The sequence below is a fragment of the Triticum aestivum genome, chromosome 2A (genome assembly GCF_018294505.1).
Source record: "Triticum aestivum cultivar Chinese Spring chromosome 2A, IWGSC CS RefSeq v2.1, whole genome shotgun sequence".
NCBI lineage: Eukaryota > Viridiplantae > Streptophyta > Magnoliopsida > Poales > Poaceae > Triticum > Triticum aestivum.
In genome coordinates this window covers 15,912,484-15,930,564 of record NC_057797.1, presented here as the reverse complement: position 1 = coordinate 15,930,564, position 18,081 = coordinate 15,912,484, and the positions used below count along the sequence as shown (strand labels likewise).

The window sequence follows — 18,081 nt, the reverse complement described above, 5'->3', positions numbered from 1 at the left end:
ACTATCATGATTGGAGATGAATAGATTCAAAGTTTTCTCACTAAAAAAAATACAAAAAAATGACATTTCTACAAAAGCACGAGGACCAATAAATAACACTTGCCCCAACATTACCTCAAATATCAAAATTGTAGTAAGACCAGACGAGTTGCCAAATACTCCCACCATTCGGAAATATAAGATGTTCTATTTTTTTCAGAATTGGATGTATATAGATACGTTTTACTGTGTTTCTTCACTCATTTTAGTCCGTATATAGTCCTTATTAAAATATACAAAACATTTTATATTTGCGAACGAATGGAGTATACTGGAAACACTTTTCTTAAAAGGAGAAAGACCACAGGCCTCCGCATCAATTGATGCACAAAGTCTTAATTTAACCCACAATTTAATCTCTTAAACAATAAATGTAGAGCCCACCACCCAAGGCCCATAGACATTACATGATACACTTGTGCAACACCACATTCCCTTTACTCGAACGTCCAAATCTGCTGGAGTAACCCCGCGCTAAAATAGTACTAGTAGTAGTTAGGCGATTGCCCAATTTATTTATTTGTCCATTTCCCCGGGACAAACATGAAATGCACATGACGCAAATGAGCACAACTGGGTAAATTGTCCACCACAAAGATATGAATCAGCTTTGCAGTGGAACCTCCTTATACGGCAATGCCACTACGTGCAACTGGTTCTTTCTCCTCGCCGTTATGCCCACGGTCATGTCCATGTCAAGCTCAGTCCCACCGGTTGGGAGGCTCCAATCAAAGTAGTAGAGAAGGCGTGCCATGATTAGCTCCAGCACGGCCAACCCAAAGGTACTTCCGGGGCACATTCTCCGCCCACCTCCGAATGGAAGGTAGTCGAACCTGGGTCCTTTGTCATCAGCCATGCTGTCCTCGAACCTCTCTGGCCTGAACTCATCAGGATCGTCCCAACTCTCTGGGCTCCTACCGATAGCCCATGAGTTGACCATGAGCCTGGAACCCTCGACGATCTCAAAACCCCCGACATGGCAGGTCTCCCGGCAGATTCGGGGGACCAGCAGCGGCAGCACCGGGTTTAGCCTCATGCTCTCCTTGATGACCATCCTCATGTAGTGTAGCTCATGTATGTGCCCCTCGTGCTCTTGTGGGGTCTTGCCGTCGAATGTTCGCCGCACCTCTGCCTGTACCTTGGCCATCGCCGGTGGGTTCCTCACGAGCTCTGACATGACCCACTCAGCAGCCGTCGCTGTGGTGTCAGTCCCTCCCGAGAACATATCCTACTCGAAGAAATGGACGGCATGACATATTCGCGAATATGAAAAAAAAATGTTTACCCTAAAATAAATTGTTGCTCTAGGACATCTGCGAGTGATTCACCACGGGAAATGTAAATACGTACCACTATGATTGCCTTAATGGTTGTCGTTTCGATGGGGAATTCAGGGTCTCCACCGTCCCTGATCCTAAGCATGACGCTCAGAAGGTCATCACCTTTCTGCTCGCTTTTAGCGATGATCTTGTCAAGGACGGCGTCCATCTGACGGCGCGCCTGCCACAGCCGGCGTGTGAGCCCAGTGACGGTGTCCATGAACCCCAGCCCCGGGAAGAGGTCCCCGAAGCTGAACCCGCTGCTGATCGTCATGCCAACGTTAATGGCCGCCAGCAACTGCTCCTGGAGCTCGCGCCCGGCGACCTGCCCGAAGGCCGTCTGCTCGGTGATCGCGTTGGAGCAGGAGACGAGCAGCAGCGCGAGGTTGACGGGCCTCTTGCCGCCCTGGCCCGCCTCGTGCACCGCCCTCACCAGCGCCAGGGTCTCGCTCTCCCTCACGGGCATGAAATGCCGCACCTTCCGCTCGCTCAGGAGCTCCATCCTGCACAGCTTGCGCAGCGTCCGCCAGTACGCGCCGTACGGCGCGAACCCAATGTCGAGGTTCCCGTACAGCATCACCTCCGACACCAGCAGGCTCGGCCGCGACGCGAAGTTGAGGTCCTTCTCCCGGAGCACCTCCTGCGCCGCCGACGGGGACGAGATGATGATCGTGTCCACCTGCCCGAGCCGGAGGCACATCACCGGCCCGTGCTTCTCCGCCAGGTCCCGGAGGACCACCGGCAGCTTGGACGTCACGATCTGGTGGAGGTTGCCCACCAAGGGTAGACGCCATGGCCCAGGAGCAGGCCGCCCAAGCTGCTTCTTCTTCTTCGTGCCGCTTGCTGCTGCCAGTCTTTTGCGGCTAATAAGCAAGCTTAAGGCCAGCACTGAGATGACAGAAACCAAAAACAGGGACGTGGCTACGCCTAGGCTTAGCTCCATCTCCATGATCGATGCTTTCCTAGCTAGTATTTTGCTATTTTGCTTGCTTGCTTGCTTGGTAACAAGAACAGCAACAACAACTGGCCGGCCTTTTATAAGCTAGCTAGCTAGCCTCTCTACAACACATCCCATGCATCTGTCCGGTCCAATCTATTGAAATATCCTAGTCCTAGTAATAAATTATAAAAGCTGCAGCTCGATCGAGAGCTGCACTTTCAAACAAACAGAGCTAACACTCCAAAACAGAAACGCGATAACTAAAAATAGAAACAAGTTATATGCCTCGTGTTGTCCCCACCCCTCTAGATGCAATTACGTACTACCTCCGTGTCATCCTGATTTATTGGCCCCCTTTACATTTTGTGCTAAATTTTGATCTTAGATTTAACTAACCAAATGTTAATGCATGTAACCAAAAATAATATCACTAGAAACTTGTTCAAATACAAATCCATCGATGTAATTTTCGGTGACATGCATTATTATTTACTTAGTTAAATCTATGGTCAAAGTCTGACACAAAATACTAAGGGGACAAATAAACTAGGACGGAGGTACTATTAAGTAGGGATGAGTTTTTATATATGTACTCCCTCCATTTTTATTTACTCCGCATATTGGGTTTGTCTAAAGTCAAACATTATATACTTTCAACAAGTTTGTAGAAAAATACCCCCTTCATTTCTAAATATAAGCCCTTTTAGAAATTTCAATACGACTACACACATATGTATATAGGCATATTTTAAAGTGTAGATTCACAAATTTTGCTCCGATATTGAAATCTCTAAAACATCTTATATTTAGAAACGGAGGTAGTATATATGAATATATACACCACCAAACCTATACCAATGGATTCATCATTGCATATATGTTCACATCATATAAATTTGTTACTGTAAATGTTCATATTATTTTCTACAAAACTTGGTCAAATTTTATAAAGTTTGACTTCAGCTAAACCTAATATGCGGAGTAAATAAAAACGGAAGGACTAAGAGATAAGAGAACGCCATGCCGTTTACTCTGGTTCAAAAAAAATATAAGACCTATAACTTTTAAACCGCATCTAGAAATTAATATATTTTCACGTATTCTTCAAAACAAACATATGTCAGTGCTGGATGCATCTGTTTGAGGGACAGGGAGGAGGTGTCGTTGGGCGCCGTGGTGGCGTCGACGATAGCTAGACCGAGCAAGGTTGACACATCAGTACAATTCTGAAGATGGAGTGGTGGCAGTTGGCGGCGGCGGCCTCTGAGAGCATGCCGGACCAATGTGTGCCCTAGACCCGGCAAGTGGCTAGGTTGGGGTCTCAGGTCTTAGATGTTAGGCTTGGCTGCGATGTCTATTTAGTATTAGGCACAGGCTATCCGCGCCCCTTCATCAACTGGATAGGTGTAGCGACAGTTTGTTGCTTAGACGGCGGCTTTAGTCTTACTGTTGTATGACTTTGTAAGGTCTTGTGAGAATAATTAATTAAGTGGTCGTATGCATCGCCCAGATGCAGAGGCTGGGGGTCATCCTCCTTTTGTTAAAAAAAAATCTGTTTGAGGGACAATTAATATGGAATGGAGGGAGCAGCTTATTCTATACGCCTAGTAAAAAGTACATAAAATAAAGTAATTTGTACACGAATGTAGTAAATTAGCAACTTGGGTTATAAATAAATTGTTTCGGAATTACTACATTTTGCACAATGTTTTACTAGATTATGTATAGTGTTACTAGGGATGTAGAATAAGCATTTTATACTCATGCATAGAATAGCGCTATTGATGGACCTCCCACGACGAACTCTTCAAAACTAGCTTATTCTACACCCCTAGTAAAGTACATGAAATATATAGTAATATAGTATACAAAATTATGGGGCCCACCGGTAACATATGCGAGCGGTTTGGCTATTGGGCCCACACGACAGTGGAGTGGGTTAGTCAGATTGCAGATTGCAGTGGCCATCAAAGAGTCGTCTTGAGGATTCCTCTCTTCAGATTTGGTGGCTGCTACCGACGGCTTGTCCTGGCAAGGTAGCGAGATGCAATCGGAAGACTCTTTTGTGGATTTTGGCAGCTCTCACTCTGGCCATTGTGCCTTCGATGGTGAGAAGCAATCTATGGATAGTGGCTTAGCACAGAGGGCATGGTTGTGCAGGAACTGCAGTGGGATTTCTAGCCCAGCGCATGTAGCGGCTGTGATTGTGAGAAATTAAAGTGGCGGCGATAATGCGTGATTGACTTCAATTTGGTGGTGCTTCTCGATTACCCTTTCTTGAGCTCTGGGCTGAAAAACCTAGGTGGCTCGATTTGGTTGTACCTGGCAATTATGATGTTTTTGCATCGTCACCTTGTTGAATCTTTGCTCAGATATGCTCAGAGTCGTTCTTCAGGGTGAAAACCTAAAATTCTCTGGCCCTTGGTGGTTGGATCCGGGGATGGTGACGCTTGTGCGTCTTCCGCTTCTTGAAGGTGTCAAGAAATGGTTGGTGCGGATATGGTCAACGTTGTAGTTTGTTGATCACTGTTTTGATCCCTTTAGGGAAAAAAAATCTCGCTTAGGCATAGCTTTGGTCCTATATGATTTTGCTCTTTGCCGGCGTGTTTTTTTGTGTGTGCGTTGGTGTTGACTATGTGCATCTTAACTATTCAGAGGCCAGATGTGTGGTCATGGTGTTTGTATCCACTTGATGCTCTATTTTGAGTCAATTAAGTTCATCCATTAGTGAAAAATTTGTATGGTTGTGAAAGCCATATCTTTTCCCTTGGGAAAACTACTATATGTACACTGTTTAGGTTTGTCAAAAAAATAAAGTGATTTCACTTGTGTAAGAGGTAAGAGAAAAGTCATGTGCATGTATCTTGTTGTTTCTCAGCGACTTCTTTATTGGAATGGTGACACGGTGGAGCATTTTTCCTCTCATGCCTCTTGACATCTAGTTCCTCTTTGTCCTGTATGGGGAAGCTAGATGCATTTTGCTGGGCCGAAAATAATGCATGTTTGACCCACCATCAATTTCCATTATTTGCAATATGCATGTGGAATCTTCAAAATATGTTTGAATGGTCACTACTCATAAGAGCGATACCGTTGAAAAAGGAATGTGCATTCGGTGTATCTGGTCGACGCATAATGGTCACCCTGTGTGGACAAATCAGTTGTCTGTGCTGTGTATATAAAGTCACTGTCATGTCCAAAAAAAAAATGAAGTCATTGTCAAAACTACAGACTTAAATTGAAAAATCTTGTATGGAGATTTATCACTGTGCAGTTCGTTGAAAAGTCTTCCACACATGTTTCAGCAGTCTTCCACACATGTTTCAGCAGTCTTCCACGCGATTCAGCAGGGCCACCGTTTTCTATGCGTGTTAGCCAGATTGTCCAAGGATGAATGGGCGTGCGTACCGAGGAACATTGGTGTGAATTTTCTCACTTTGGCCTGAGCTTCAGCACAAACTGCTTGAAGTAAGGAGATATTTCAAATCAGCTCGACCAGCTAGTCCTCGTATTTTTCAAACTCCTGCGACTGACGTTGCGACGTGGACGGGCTAAGGCTGGTCATGGTGGAAAGTAATTTATACTGTACTTAGTAGTATCATAGATAATTTCATTTATTAGCTTATAGACTAATTTATTGTTAAAAAGCGTTATGTAATGGTAATATATTATGTTACCACAAACATCTCTCATCATGGGTCATTAATCCAAGAGCTGCAGTCAAGCTGCGAGTTTCTAGTCGTTTAGTCACTGCATGCAGCTACATCTGCATTTCCCATTTCTAATCTGTTTCTATTCCTGAAGTTGTCAAAGTGGTTGACGAACAGCTGGAACATCACTATTAGACGTCACATACAAGGAATGTATGGCACGTCCAAATTTCTTCTATACTTGGACTTTTCAGCGGTTTGGCGCAGAAAAATATGCGCTAGCTGAAGAAGAGTCGCAGGATGCTTACCACCTTATAAAACTTTCATGGACTGACTATTATGTAGTCACCGGCGGCCGGAGCTACATCAACGAATCCCATTCACCATATTTCTGAAGTTGCCAGGTCGTTGATCAAGTAGCTGAAAGTTCACTTAATTCGAACCTATATATATACTTGGTCTCTTTCCAGAAAGTTGGCGCAGAGGCACAGTTAGCTTCTCAGCCGACCCCTCTGTTTGCTGCTATATTAAAACCCTGAGCCAGTGAGGTGATTGCCCCATTTCCCATGGCGAATCCTGCACGAGTTGGTGCCTATTCCATCCTCCTGCCATCTGCACCTCACCAGGCCGTCCGCCTCCCGGCGGCTGCTCCACCATCTGCGTCAAAGTGTGGGTTGCAGATGCACCATCATGGAAGAAGCAAGCCTCCGCGCGTCAGCTTCGCCTGCTCAGCCTCCAACCTTCCTGGCACCGAACCAGGTGCGCTGCCTCTCCATTTCTTCTCCTTCTGCTAGGGAGTAAGAGTCCATAGCTTTGCTTGGATGGAGTCTTCTTTAGCCGGAGCATTTTCGCACAACATGAAGTAGTCGTTGCTTATTTTCCGCCCAAGGGATACGCAATATAACAATACTCTGTTTTTTTATGAGAAAACTTCCAATCTATTCATCATCAATCCTGGCAGTACAAGTGTACAACGAACACCAGAAATAATAAAAATTAAATTAGAAATATAACTGTCCTCTGTTTACCAATGCTTGAAATCTGGGCTTTCTTAAAGTTACTTTTGTACTTAAGCTTGCTACTTGATATTTATATTTAAACATAGAGTCATATCCAATCTAATCGATTTGTGGCATATATTCCATTGGACAGCATATGTCCTCAAGGCAATGTTGGCAGAAGAAACTATAGGACCGCGCAGTGATGTGGTATGAACATCGCTCTCCCAACTCTTGTTTCGACTAAACATTTGAAGTTCGTGCCATGATGAGATTTGTGTTGCTTTCATGAATATAAATTAGGAACGGGATGCTAGAATACGAAAGCATCTCAAAAACCCTGAACTCTCGCCGTCTGCGTATGACACGGCATGGGTGGCTATGGTGCCATTGCCGGACTCCGATCCGCAGGCTCCATGCTTCCCTCAGTGTGTTGAATGGATATTGCAAAATCAACACTCTAGTGGGTCTTGGGGAATCAACGAATTTGGCTTATTAGCCAACAAGGATATTATGTTATCCACATTGGCCTGTATCATTGCACTTCATAAGTGGAACGTTGGCTCCGACCACATAAGGAGAGGTACGTGTATTGTCTTAATACTTGTATTTTTGACTTTCTTCTTTGAAAGATCTTCACACGCGTAAAATGACACTCGCAGGATTAGAATTTATTGGAAGGAATTTCTCCACTGTCATGGATGATCAAATTGTTTCTCCGGTAGGCTTCAATCTCATTTTCCCTGGTATGCTTAACCATGCTTTCGGGATGGGTTTGGTAATTCCAGTCCCAGAAGCTGATATCAATGGGATACTTCACCTCCGTGAGATGGAGCTGACAAGGTATGAAATGAAAAGGAGAAGGGTGCCATGCCTATTGGTGTGATTTTGTAGGAATCAAGTTTGACACGGGAAAAGGGTGTAGAGTATCGATTATACCTTCTTTTGATGTAACATACTCCCTCCGTTCCTCAATATAAGGTGTATTATTTTTCCAAAAAGTCAAACTTCTCTAAGTTTGACCAAATTTATAGACAAAAATATCAATATCTAGAATACCAAATCATTATCACTAGATTCGTCATGAACTATATTTTTACATTTTATATATTTAGTATTATAAATCTTTATATATTTTGCTATAAAGTTGGTCAAACATAGACAACAGTTGACTTTTTGAAAAACTAATACACCTTATATTTAGGAACGGAGGGAGTATATAATAACACATTTATACTTGATTTTATTTAGACTAACTGAGGAGAAATCGTGTGGGAAAGATGCATATTTGGCCTATGTTGCTGAAGAAGGGTTAGTAAACCTGCTCGACTACAATCAAGTGATGAAGTTCCAGCGAAAGAATGGGTCGTTGTTCAACTCTCCTGCCGCAACTGCTGCTGCATTAGTGCACTACTATGATAATAAAGCTCTCCAGTACCTCGACTCCATTGTCAGTATATTTGGTGGTGCAGGTGTGTATTTCTCTATTTTACTTTGTGGGGCATCTCCAAGGGTGCAGATTGTTGCTATATACTTAATGCTATTATACATTTACAGTACCAACAGCGTACCCACAGAATATATATTATCAGCTCTCAATGGTGGATATGCTCGAAAAGATCGGAATATCTCGGCATTTTTCCAGTGACATAAACAGCATCCTGGACAAGGCATACATGTAATAATCTGGAGTAAATACCTGGTACCCTAGTAGCTAGTATGTCAACTTGACTGTATTCACTTTGCAGTTCCTGGTTACAGAGAGACGAGGAGATCATGCAAGATGTAGAAACATGTGCAATGGCGTTTCGCCTTTTACGAATGAATGGTTATGATGTGTCGTCAGGTACATATATACTTTGATCAAAATTGCATGTCCTAATATCTTTCTCTTCTGGCCTTGATTTAACTCACTACAATTCAAAATTATTCTTGCACAGATGACTTGTCCCATGTTGCTGAAGCCTCCACTTTCCATTGCTCACTTGAAGGATATTTAAATCATACAAAATCTTTATTGGAGTTATACAAGGCTTCAAAAGTATGTTTGTCCGAAAATGAATTGATCCTGGAGAACATAAGCAACTGGTCAGGCCACTTATTGGCAGAGAAACTGCGCTGTGATGGGACACAAAGAATGCCAATTTTTGGAGAGGTAAGTGCATGAAAGTTAAAATCTGCAATTCATTTGGCAGTTCAGTTGAAATTTAACTTGGTTCTTTGTAATTTCAGGTAGAATATACTCTTAAATTTCCCTTTTATGCAACAGTAGAACCTCTAGACCATAAGAGGAACATTGAACATTTTGATTCTAGGGTTACTCAGCAGCTAAAGAGAAAAAACATGTAAGGCTCTCTTTTCTAAAAAAATATGCCTGTGATATGATGTCAATATATGTTACAATAAATGCAAATATTTTTATGATTCAGGCCATGTCATGCCAATCAAGATCTTCTAGATTTTGCCGTTGAAGATTTCAGTTTTTCTCAATCTATATACCAGGATGAACTCTGCCACCTCGAGAGGTAATTTGACTGTCATTTCATCACTTGCTTTCACAAATGTTTTTGTAGATTATTTGAATTACTTTCTGCACTGGCAGTTGGGAGAAAGAAAACAAGCTGGAACAACTCAAATTTCTACGCAAGGGGAGTCTGATAAATTGTTATCTCTCTGCTGCTGCCACCCTATCCACGCATGAACTCTCTGATGCTCGCATTGCATGTGCGAAAACTATTGCGCTCGTACTTGTTACTGATGACTTCTTTGATGTTGGAGCATCGAAAGAAGAACAAGAAAACCTCATAGCATTAGTAGAGAAGTACAATCCTTTAACTTTATTTCACTGTCTACACTTTCCGAAGTTGTGTTGGCGTGGTATGCATTGCTATAATGAGTCATCCTCCCTGTTTTTCCAATGGTTGTCTTAGGTGGGATCACCATCACGAAGTTGAGTTCTGCTCTGAGCAAGTAGAAATAGTATTTTCTGCTTTTTATAGTACAGTTAAGCACATTGGAGAAATGGCTTCTGCAGTGCAAAAGCGTGATGTTACAAAACACCTGAATGAAACAGTGAGTTTCTTGTGTGACCTTCTGATTGTGAGATGCATTATATCTAGTTCCAAGTTGATAAGTACGTACCATGTTGAAGCTAAGGCTAGCTACGTACAAAATAAATAGGAAAAACCGTATATTAAAAAGTTATATTCATCTGCAGTGGCTACATTACTTGAGGTCTGCAGCGACTGAGGCAGAATGGCAACGGAATCAATATGTGCCAACAGTTGAGGAATACATGATAGAAGCGGTTAACTCATTCGCAGAGGGGCCCATTATGCTAACATCACTATATTTTGTCCAACAAAAACTCGAGGAGTACATAATCAAAGACCCGGAGTACGATGAGTTGCTTAGAATAAAGGGGAACTGTGGCCGTCTCCTGAATGATACTCGGGGCTTCAAGGTATTTTCCGTTCCTGTTCTAACAAAATATTCATAGCAATGAGTTATCACTGTCAGGCAGATTAATCTTGACACTGGGTAGTTTCTAATATGATAAATGATCTACATGTTGCAGAGGGAGTCAAGTGAGGGAAAACTGAACATCATCTCACTGCTTGTTCTTCAGAGTGGAGGTTCCATGTCCATAGAAGGTGCTCAAGAGACTGTACAGGAGTCTATAGCCTCATGTCGGAGAGACCTGCTAAGGATGGTTGTTAGAGAAGACCGTGTAGTTCCTAGGGCATGCAAGGAGGTGTTCTGGAGGTTTTGCAGGACAGTTCACTTGTTCTACTGTCACACCGACGGATTTTCCTCGCCCAAAGAAATGCTCTGCACGATGAATGCAATATTCAGAGAGCCACTTAAACTTCAAACAACCAGTCCTTTGGCTGTTCAATCAGAAAAATAATCAAGGATTCCTTATGCTATTATCCTGATCATATATGGATGACACGGAAATATACCAAGCGGGGAGAGTAAATGCAATAATAATCACATGAACCTTACAAATGAATCACTCACCGGTATCTGATTGATATGCATGTCGCGAGCTAAAGGGTCTCCGTCACGTGGTCTGAACCTTCTTGGTCAATGGCATAGTTAGCTCGACGTGATGTTTCTAGCGATACTTTTGTCAAAAACTTTATTCTGCATTGTAAGCTGGTATGCCCAGCAAATTTATTTTAGCAATCAATCGAAGCTACAAATTTCTCACTCTTCAAATCGAGCATTTTTATCTAAAAAATGACTCTTGCACGTTTCCCCACTGAAACAGCTACAAATTTCTCAGTCTCAACTCTGCATTATAGTATCTACTCCTTCCGTCCCATAATGTAAGACGCTTTTTGACACTACACTAGTGTCAAAAAACGTCGTACACTATGGGAAGGAGGAAGCAGTTTTTAAATTTGTGAATAGTATTATAGTATGTTTTGTCCGTCTTTTCAAGACAGAATAAAAAATCAACCGAATACCAAAAAACCATTCACTACAGTATCTGGTCGAGGCGCTACAGTACTCGACCAAGTCACTATAGTGTCGATCGAATCGCTAGGGAGCATGGTCGAGTCCCCACGGTCCGACCAGTCAAAGCGTGCGTCGTGCAAAGCAAGGACAGTTTGCCGCATAGAGCTTCCAATAGGAGCTCTTGAGCTATACCTCGCTTGCTCAAGCTTTATGTCCAACGGCATTTCATATTTAGCGCTTCAGGGGCTGGTTATAGGCCATTTGGCAAACCGGTGAACACCCCTCCCACTACGCTGGGCCAACCCAATTTCACCTTTTTCTTGTTTAATACGCAAAAAATGTTATACATGAGAGATTCAAGCTCACAACCTCCACCTTAATTGTTACTCGCAATAACCGACCACACAAACCACACATTGTGATAATGTATTTCCTTTTCTTACTTTTATATTTTCTGTAGCTGGGATTTTCTCTTTTCGTTTTGAATTTTTTCTGGGCCGATTTTTTGTTTTGATTTTTTTTCTCATTTTCTGTTTCTTTTCTTTCATCTTTCATATTTTTTCTTTTTATATTTTCTTTTTTTGTTGTACTTTTGTTTTTTTGGACCGGTTTTACTTGTTTTTTCTTTCTTATTCTATTTCTTTTCTTGAATTGCATGAACTTTTTCAAAATCAATGAGTTTTGTTTCAATTTGATTTTTTTCAAAATACATGATTTCTTTTCCAAATTCGGTTAACATTTTCCAAATTTCTGAACTTTAATCAAAATTGATGTTGATTTTTCAAAATTTTGTAATTTTTTTCCAATTTTTTTGAATGTTTTTTCAAGATCAATGAACTTTTTAAAAAAATGATGAGCTTCTTCTCAAATTTGTGAACATTTTTTTCAAAATCCATAAATATTTTTGAACTTATGATTTTTTTTCGTGTTTAATTTGTATATTTTTTATAAAAAATTGTATTTCTCAAAAGTCAACTATTCAACAATTGTATGAGCAAGCAAATACATAATTTTAGGAGTCTAAGCAAGCGAGTGACTGCTTGTTTGCGGGAGTTACCAGCACGTTGCTGTGTTGGCCCACAGGAGCGGTTGCCTGAGCGGCAGCTTCCCGGCGCCATAAGCGCCAATTAGGAGCACCCATGTCTGATTCACCTAAATGCGTTCAGGCACTAGCTGGCCTGCTAACATGTTTTTTTAATCTCGTGCAGTTGATTAGGAGAGCTCCTATCTGATGCAACTTGCGTCAAAGTCACGCGACTGGGCGGGCCCACTCGCACCAAAGCAAATTGTGTTTTTTTACCAACAACAACAACAACAACAACAACAACAACAACAACAACAACAACAACAACAAAGCCTTTAGTCTCAAACAAATTGGGGTAGGCTAGAGGTGAAATCTATAAAATCTCGCGACCAACTCATGACTCTGGCACATGGATAGCAAGCTTCCGCGCACCCCTGTCCATAGCTAGTTCTGTGGTGATACTCTAATCCTTCAGGTCTTTCTTAACGGACCCCTCCCAGGTCAAATCGGTCTACCCCGACCTCGCTTGACATTCTTCGCACGCTTTAGCCGTTCGCTATGCACTGGAGCTTCTGGAGGCCTGCGCAGAATATGCCCAAACCATCTCAGACAATGTTGGACAAGCTTCTCTTCAATTGGTGCCCCAACCCTATCTCGTATATCATCATTCCGGACTCTATCCTTCCTCGTGTGGCCACACATCCATCTCAACATACACATCTCCGCCACACCTAACTGTTGAACATGTCGTTTTAGTCGGCCAACACTCAACGCCATACAACATTGCGGGTCGAACAACCGTCCTGTAGAGCTTGCCTTTTAGCTTTTGCGGCACTCTCTTATCATAGAGAATACCAGAAGCTTGGCACCACTTCATCCTGAAAGAAATATGCCCTAGAGGCAATAATAAAGTTGTTATTTATATTTCCTTATATCATGATAAATGTTTATTATTCATGCTAGAATTGTATTGATCAGAAATTTGATACATGTGTGAATGCATAGAAAAAACACAGTGTCCCTAGTATGCCTCTACTAGACTAGCTCGTTAATCAAAGATGGTTAAGTTTCCTAACCATCGAAATGTGTTGTCATTTGATGAATGGGATCACATCATTAGGAGAATGATGTGATGGACAAGACCCATCCGTTAGCTTAGCATAATGATCGTTAAGTTTTATTGCTATTGCTTTCTTCATGACTTATATATATTCCTTTTACTATGAGATTATGCAACTCCCGAATACCGGAGGAATACCTTGTGTGCTATCAAACGTCACAACGTAATTGGGTGATCATAAAGATGCTCTACAGGTTTCTCCGAAGGTGTTTGTTCGGTTGGCATAGATCGAGATTAGGATTTATCACTCTGAGTATCGGAGAGGTAGCTCTGGGCCCTCTCGGTAATGCACATCATGATAAGCCTTGCAAGCAATGTAACCAATGAGTTAGTTACAGGATGATGCATTACGGAACGAGTAAAGAGACTTGCCGGTAACGAGATTGAACTAGGTATGAAGCTACCGACAATCGAATCTCGGGCAAGTAACATACCGATGACAAAGGGAATGACGTATGTTGTCATTGCGGTTTGACCGATAAAGGTCTTCGTAGAATATGTAGGAACCAATATGAGCATCCAAGTTCCGCTGTTGGTTATTGACCGGAGATGTGTCTCGGTCATGTCAACATAGTTCTCGAACCCGTAGGGTTCGCACGCTTAACGTTCGATGACGATTTGTATTATGAGTTATGTGTTTGGGTGACCGAAGATTGTTCGGAGTCCAGGATGAGATCACGGACATGAAGAGGAGTCTTTAAATGGCCGAGAGGTAAATATTGATATATCAGATGCTAGTATTCGGACACCAGAAGTGTTTCGGAATGCATCGGGTACGTATCGGAGTACGGGAGGGGGGGGGGGGTTACCGGAACCCCCCCGGGGAAGATATGGGCCCTATGGGCCATAGGATGGAGGCAAGGCAGCCAACAAGGGTGGCGCGCACCCCCAAGGGAGGAGTCTGAATTGGACTAGGGGAGGGGGCGCGGCCCCCCTTTCCTTCTCCTTCTCCCTCTCCTTCCCCCTTTCCCCCTCCGATAAAAGGAAAGGGGGACGGGGGGCGAATTGGACTAGGAGTCCAAGTGGGAGTCCCCCCACTTGGTGCGCCCCTAGGTCGGCCTCCTCCCTCTAAGACACATCAATTGTTATTAGCCATGTGCGGTGCACCCCTCCACCGTTTACTCCTTCGGGCATATTGTCGTAGTGCTTAGGCGAAGCCGTGCGCGGATAACTTCAACATCACCGTCACCACGCCGTCGTGCTGACGAAACTCTCCCCCGACACTTTGCTGGATCAAGAGTTCGAGAGACGTCATCGAGCTGAACGTGTGCAGAACTCGGAGGTGTCGTACGTTCGGTGCTTGATCGGTTGAGTCGAGAAGACGTTCGACTACATCAACCGCGTTAAGCTATCGCTTCCGCTTTCGGCCTACGAGGGTACAGGACACACTCTTCCCCTCTTGTTGCTATGCATCTCCTAGATAGATCTTGCATGATCGTAGGATTTTTTTGAAATTGCATGCTACGTTCCCCAACAGTGGCATCTGAGCCAGGTCTATGCTTAGATCATATGCATGAGTAGAACACAAAGAGTTGTGGGCAATCATAGTCATACTGTTTACTGATATGTTTCCAACGTATCTATAATTCTGATTGTTTCATGTTGTTATATTATCAATCTTGTATGTTTTATAATCGTTTTATAGTCATTTTATATCATTTTTTGGTACTAACGTATTGACATAGTGTCAAGTGCCAGTTGCTGTTTTCTGCATGTTTTTTACATCGCAGGAAATCAATATCAAACGGAGTCCAAACGCAATGAAACTTTACGAAGATTTTTTTCAACTAGAAGGAACATAATGGGCCCTGGCTGCGCCTGGGGGGGGGGTGTGATCCGAGGAGAGCACAACCCACCAGGGCACTCCAGGAGGCCCAGGCGCGCCCTGGTGGGTTGTGCCTACCTCGGGTGTCCCCCGGACCGCCTCTTTGCTCTATAAATACCCCAATATTTTAGAAACCCTAGGGGAGTCCGCGAAATATTGATCCAGCCGCCGCAGAGTCCAGAACCACCAGATCCAATCTAGACACCATCTCGCATGGGGTTCACCACCTCCATTGGTGCCTCTCCGATGATGCGTGGGTAGTTCTTTGTAGACCTTCGGGTCCGTAGTTAGTAGCTAGATGACTTCCTCTCTCTCTCTGAATTCTCAATACAATGGTCTCTTGGAGATTCATATGATGTAACTCTTTTTGCGGTGTGTTTGTTGGGATCGATGAACTTTTAGTTTATGATCAGATCTATCTTCTTATTTGAGTTATGATCAGATCTATCTTTTTATGCATGATCTTGTTATATCCATCAGAGCACAGTTCCCCGAATATATCTCGGTGGACTCACGAGTAGTCGGTCATGGTTGGCGGGCTAGAACAATGGTGTTAGCAGGCTCATGATGACAAATGTGTGAGCGGAGGTGGGTGTGTTCCCTCCTATCAGACTAGTCTTTTAGGGGAGAGGGCCTAAGGCATCTTATTAGTTCATTATACTCTCTACTTTGACCTAATTAGTGGGCCGAAATCATTGAAAAACTAGTGTGCTATGATAAAATAGCGTAGTCCCTAAAATCCGCTTTAGAGAACGATTGTACGCTTATTTCATTTAGCGAGACATCGCTCAAAATGTTACTGTGGTATTTTAAATCAGTGGCCGAGATGCTCCTGTAGCGGGCCCATATGGCGCACGTCGGTTGAAAACGTTTATTTGCATACATGGGATAGCGTAACACCATTCTTACGCGGTCCCAAGTGGCACAACAATGAATCCTTCACTCTATGCACGCCACTGTTGCCACTCTTGCACAAGAATAATTTAGATTCTGATCGAAATCGAGAAGTTGGGCATGTCAGAATGGCGTGCTTGGGAGAAGAAGGGGAACAACATGGGGAAGAAGGCCTTGGGGGGAGAAGAAGGGCATTTGGAAAGAAGAGGATGTGACTGGCATGTTGAGACTAATGAATAAGGGACCTGTCGGGGGAAACTGTCCTCCACGAGCACCTATGGGACCGGAGCCCCTTCGTTTGTCCGGTGAGAGGGCGGAGGGTGCACGAAGAGCAGATCGTGGTGAGCACACGGGCGGTTTACCCAGGTTCGGGCCGCGGTGGACGCGTAAAACCCTACTCCTGCTTAGTTTGTATTCAGTGGGAGAGCTCGGGAGCTTGAAGAACTAGCTACACCGAGCGTATGAGCAATCTAGGTTCCGAACGCCGAACCCCTTCTACGTTGCACACGGGCCTCCTTTTATAGTGCAAGGGGTCACCGACAGGTGTCAACGTAGGAGAAAGGGGCAGAAATGTAAAAGGGGTGGTAGTTGTAACAGTGGAGCTACAGTGCGTGAACAGTGGTCGCCACCTACTTTGACAGTGGGGGACAAGAGCATTTAATGCCCGTCGCCGTCGACCCCAAAAGCGTCTGCCACTGCGTCTCCGTTTGCCACGGCGATGGCTTCGCTGCGGTGGAGTTCCACCGTGTCCCCCAGGCTGCACAGCCATCCGCCACGCGTCCCTGGAATGCCCCCCAGCGCGACGCGTGGTCCGATGAGCTGGAGCGCGGGCACACAGCGCAACTCTCCCCGGCAAGTGCCTTGCCGGGGTCTTGACCTTGCCGGGCCCGGGAACTTGCCGGGCTCTGAAGCTTGTCGCTCCCCGGGCCCCGCCGGGGCGCATATAGCGCCGAGGCGTGTTTCTTGTGATGTGATCTTCTAGTCTTCCTGGCAAGTCCCCCTTGTCAGGGTCTTGTGTTTAGTGAGGTAGCCTTGAGCCTGGAACGGCCTTCCCGGCAAGCTCCTCTCGCCGGGGTCTCGATGCTTTGGCTCGGTCGTCCCGGCAAGCTCCACTTGCCGGGGCCTTGCCTCCTTGGCCCGACAAGCTCCTCTTGCCGGGGCCTTGTCTTGATCTTCTGTCTTGCATACTTTGTTCTTGAATGCTTGGTCTTCGCTCGGTCCCCAAAAGGAGCCGTGGAGACCCTTGTCGCTCCCCTGGCAAGCCTTGCCGCATGGTGCTACAACTGCCCGTGCACAAGTTCGGGGTACTAAGGTACCCCTACTTGTTGGGGAACGTTGCAGAAAATAAAATTTTTTCTACGGTTTCACCAAGATCTATCTATGAGTTCATCTAAGCAACGAGTCATGGGAGAGAGATTGCATCTACATACCACTTGCAGATTGCGTGCGGAAGCGTTCAAGGGGATGGTGATGACGTAGTCGTACTCGTCGTGATTCGAATCACCGATGACCAAGTGCTGAACGGACAGCACCTCCGCGTTCAACACACGTACGGGACGAGCGACGTCTCCTCCTTCTTGATCCAGCAAGGGGAAGGAGAGGTTGAGGTAGAAGACTCCAACGGCAGCACGACGGCGTGGTGCAGTTGGTGCAGCAGAACTCCGACAGGGCTTCGCCAAGCACGTGCGGAGGAGGAGAGGTGTTGGGGAGGGGAGGGGCTGCGCCTTGACTTGTGTATGCAGCCCTCCCCTCACCCCTCTATTTATAGGGGAAGGGCAAGGGGGGCCGGCCCCCTCTAGATGGGA

At 44.5% G+C, this 18,081-nt stretch overlaps 2 protein-coding genes across 2 annotated transcripts; one reads left to right on the top strand and one right to left on the bottom strand.

Annotated features, from left to right (window-relative positions):
- Positions 1-308: 308 nt before the first annotated feature.
- On the bottom strand, positions 309-2,348 carry LOC123184300 (cytochrome P450 99A2). The gene is made up of 2 exons (XM_044596446.1): positions 1,390-2,348; positions 309-1,267 (listed from the first exon to the last, which is right to left on the bottom strand). Exons 1-2 carry the CDS (start codon positions 2,305-2,307, stop codon positions 644-646), a joined length of 1,542 nt encoding a protein of 513 aa, XP_044452381.1. The 5' UTR covers positions 2,308-2,348; the 3' UTR covers positions 309-643.
- A 4,086-nt stretch (positions 2,349-6,434) lies between these two features.
- On the top strand, positions 6,435-11,164 carry LOC100873130 (9-beta-pimara-7,15-diene synthase, chloroplastic). The gene is made up of 14 exons (XM_044596445.1): positions 6,435-6,707; positions 7,101-7,156; positions 7,250-7,529; positions 7,609-7,789; positions 8,198-8,418; positions 8,504-8,624; positions 8,695-8,792; positions 8,887-9,101; positions 9,179-9,291; positions 9,376-9,471; positions 9,549-9,767; positions 9,877-10,018; positions 10,164-10,409; positions 10,524-11,164. The coding sequence occupies exons 1-14, from the start codon at positions 6,515-6,517 to the stop codon at positions 10,854-10,856; spliced, it is 2,514 nt and encodes an 837-aa protein (XP_044452380.1). The 5' UTR covers positions 6,435-6,514; the 3' UTR covers positions 10,857-11,164.
- Positions 11,165-18,081: the final 6,917 nt, after the last annotated feature.

Coding starts and splice junctions, on each gene's coding strand:
- LOC123184300 (XM_044596446.1), bottom strand. CDS start 2,307: ATGGAGATGGAGCTAAGCCTAGGCGTAGCCACGTCCCTGTTTTTGGTT. Junction 1,268..1,389: donor CCATTAAGGCAATCATAGTG/GTACGTATTTAC, acceptor TTCTTCGAGTAG/GATATGTTCTCGGGAGGGAC.
- LOC100873130 (XM_044596445.1), top strand. CDS start 6,515: ATGGCGAATCCTGCACGAGTTGGTGCCTATTCCATCCTCCTGCCATCT. Junction 8,419..8,503: donor CAGTATATTTGGTGGTGCAG/GTGTGTATTTCT, acceptor ATACATTTACAG/TACCAACAGCGTACCCACAG. Junction 9,102..9,178: donor GAATGCCAATTTTTGGAGAG/GTAAGTGCATGA, acceptor TTGTAATTTCAG/GTAGAATATACTCTTAAATT.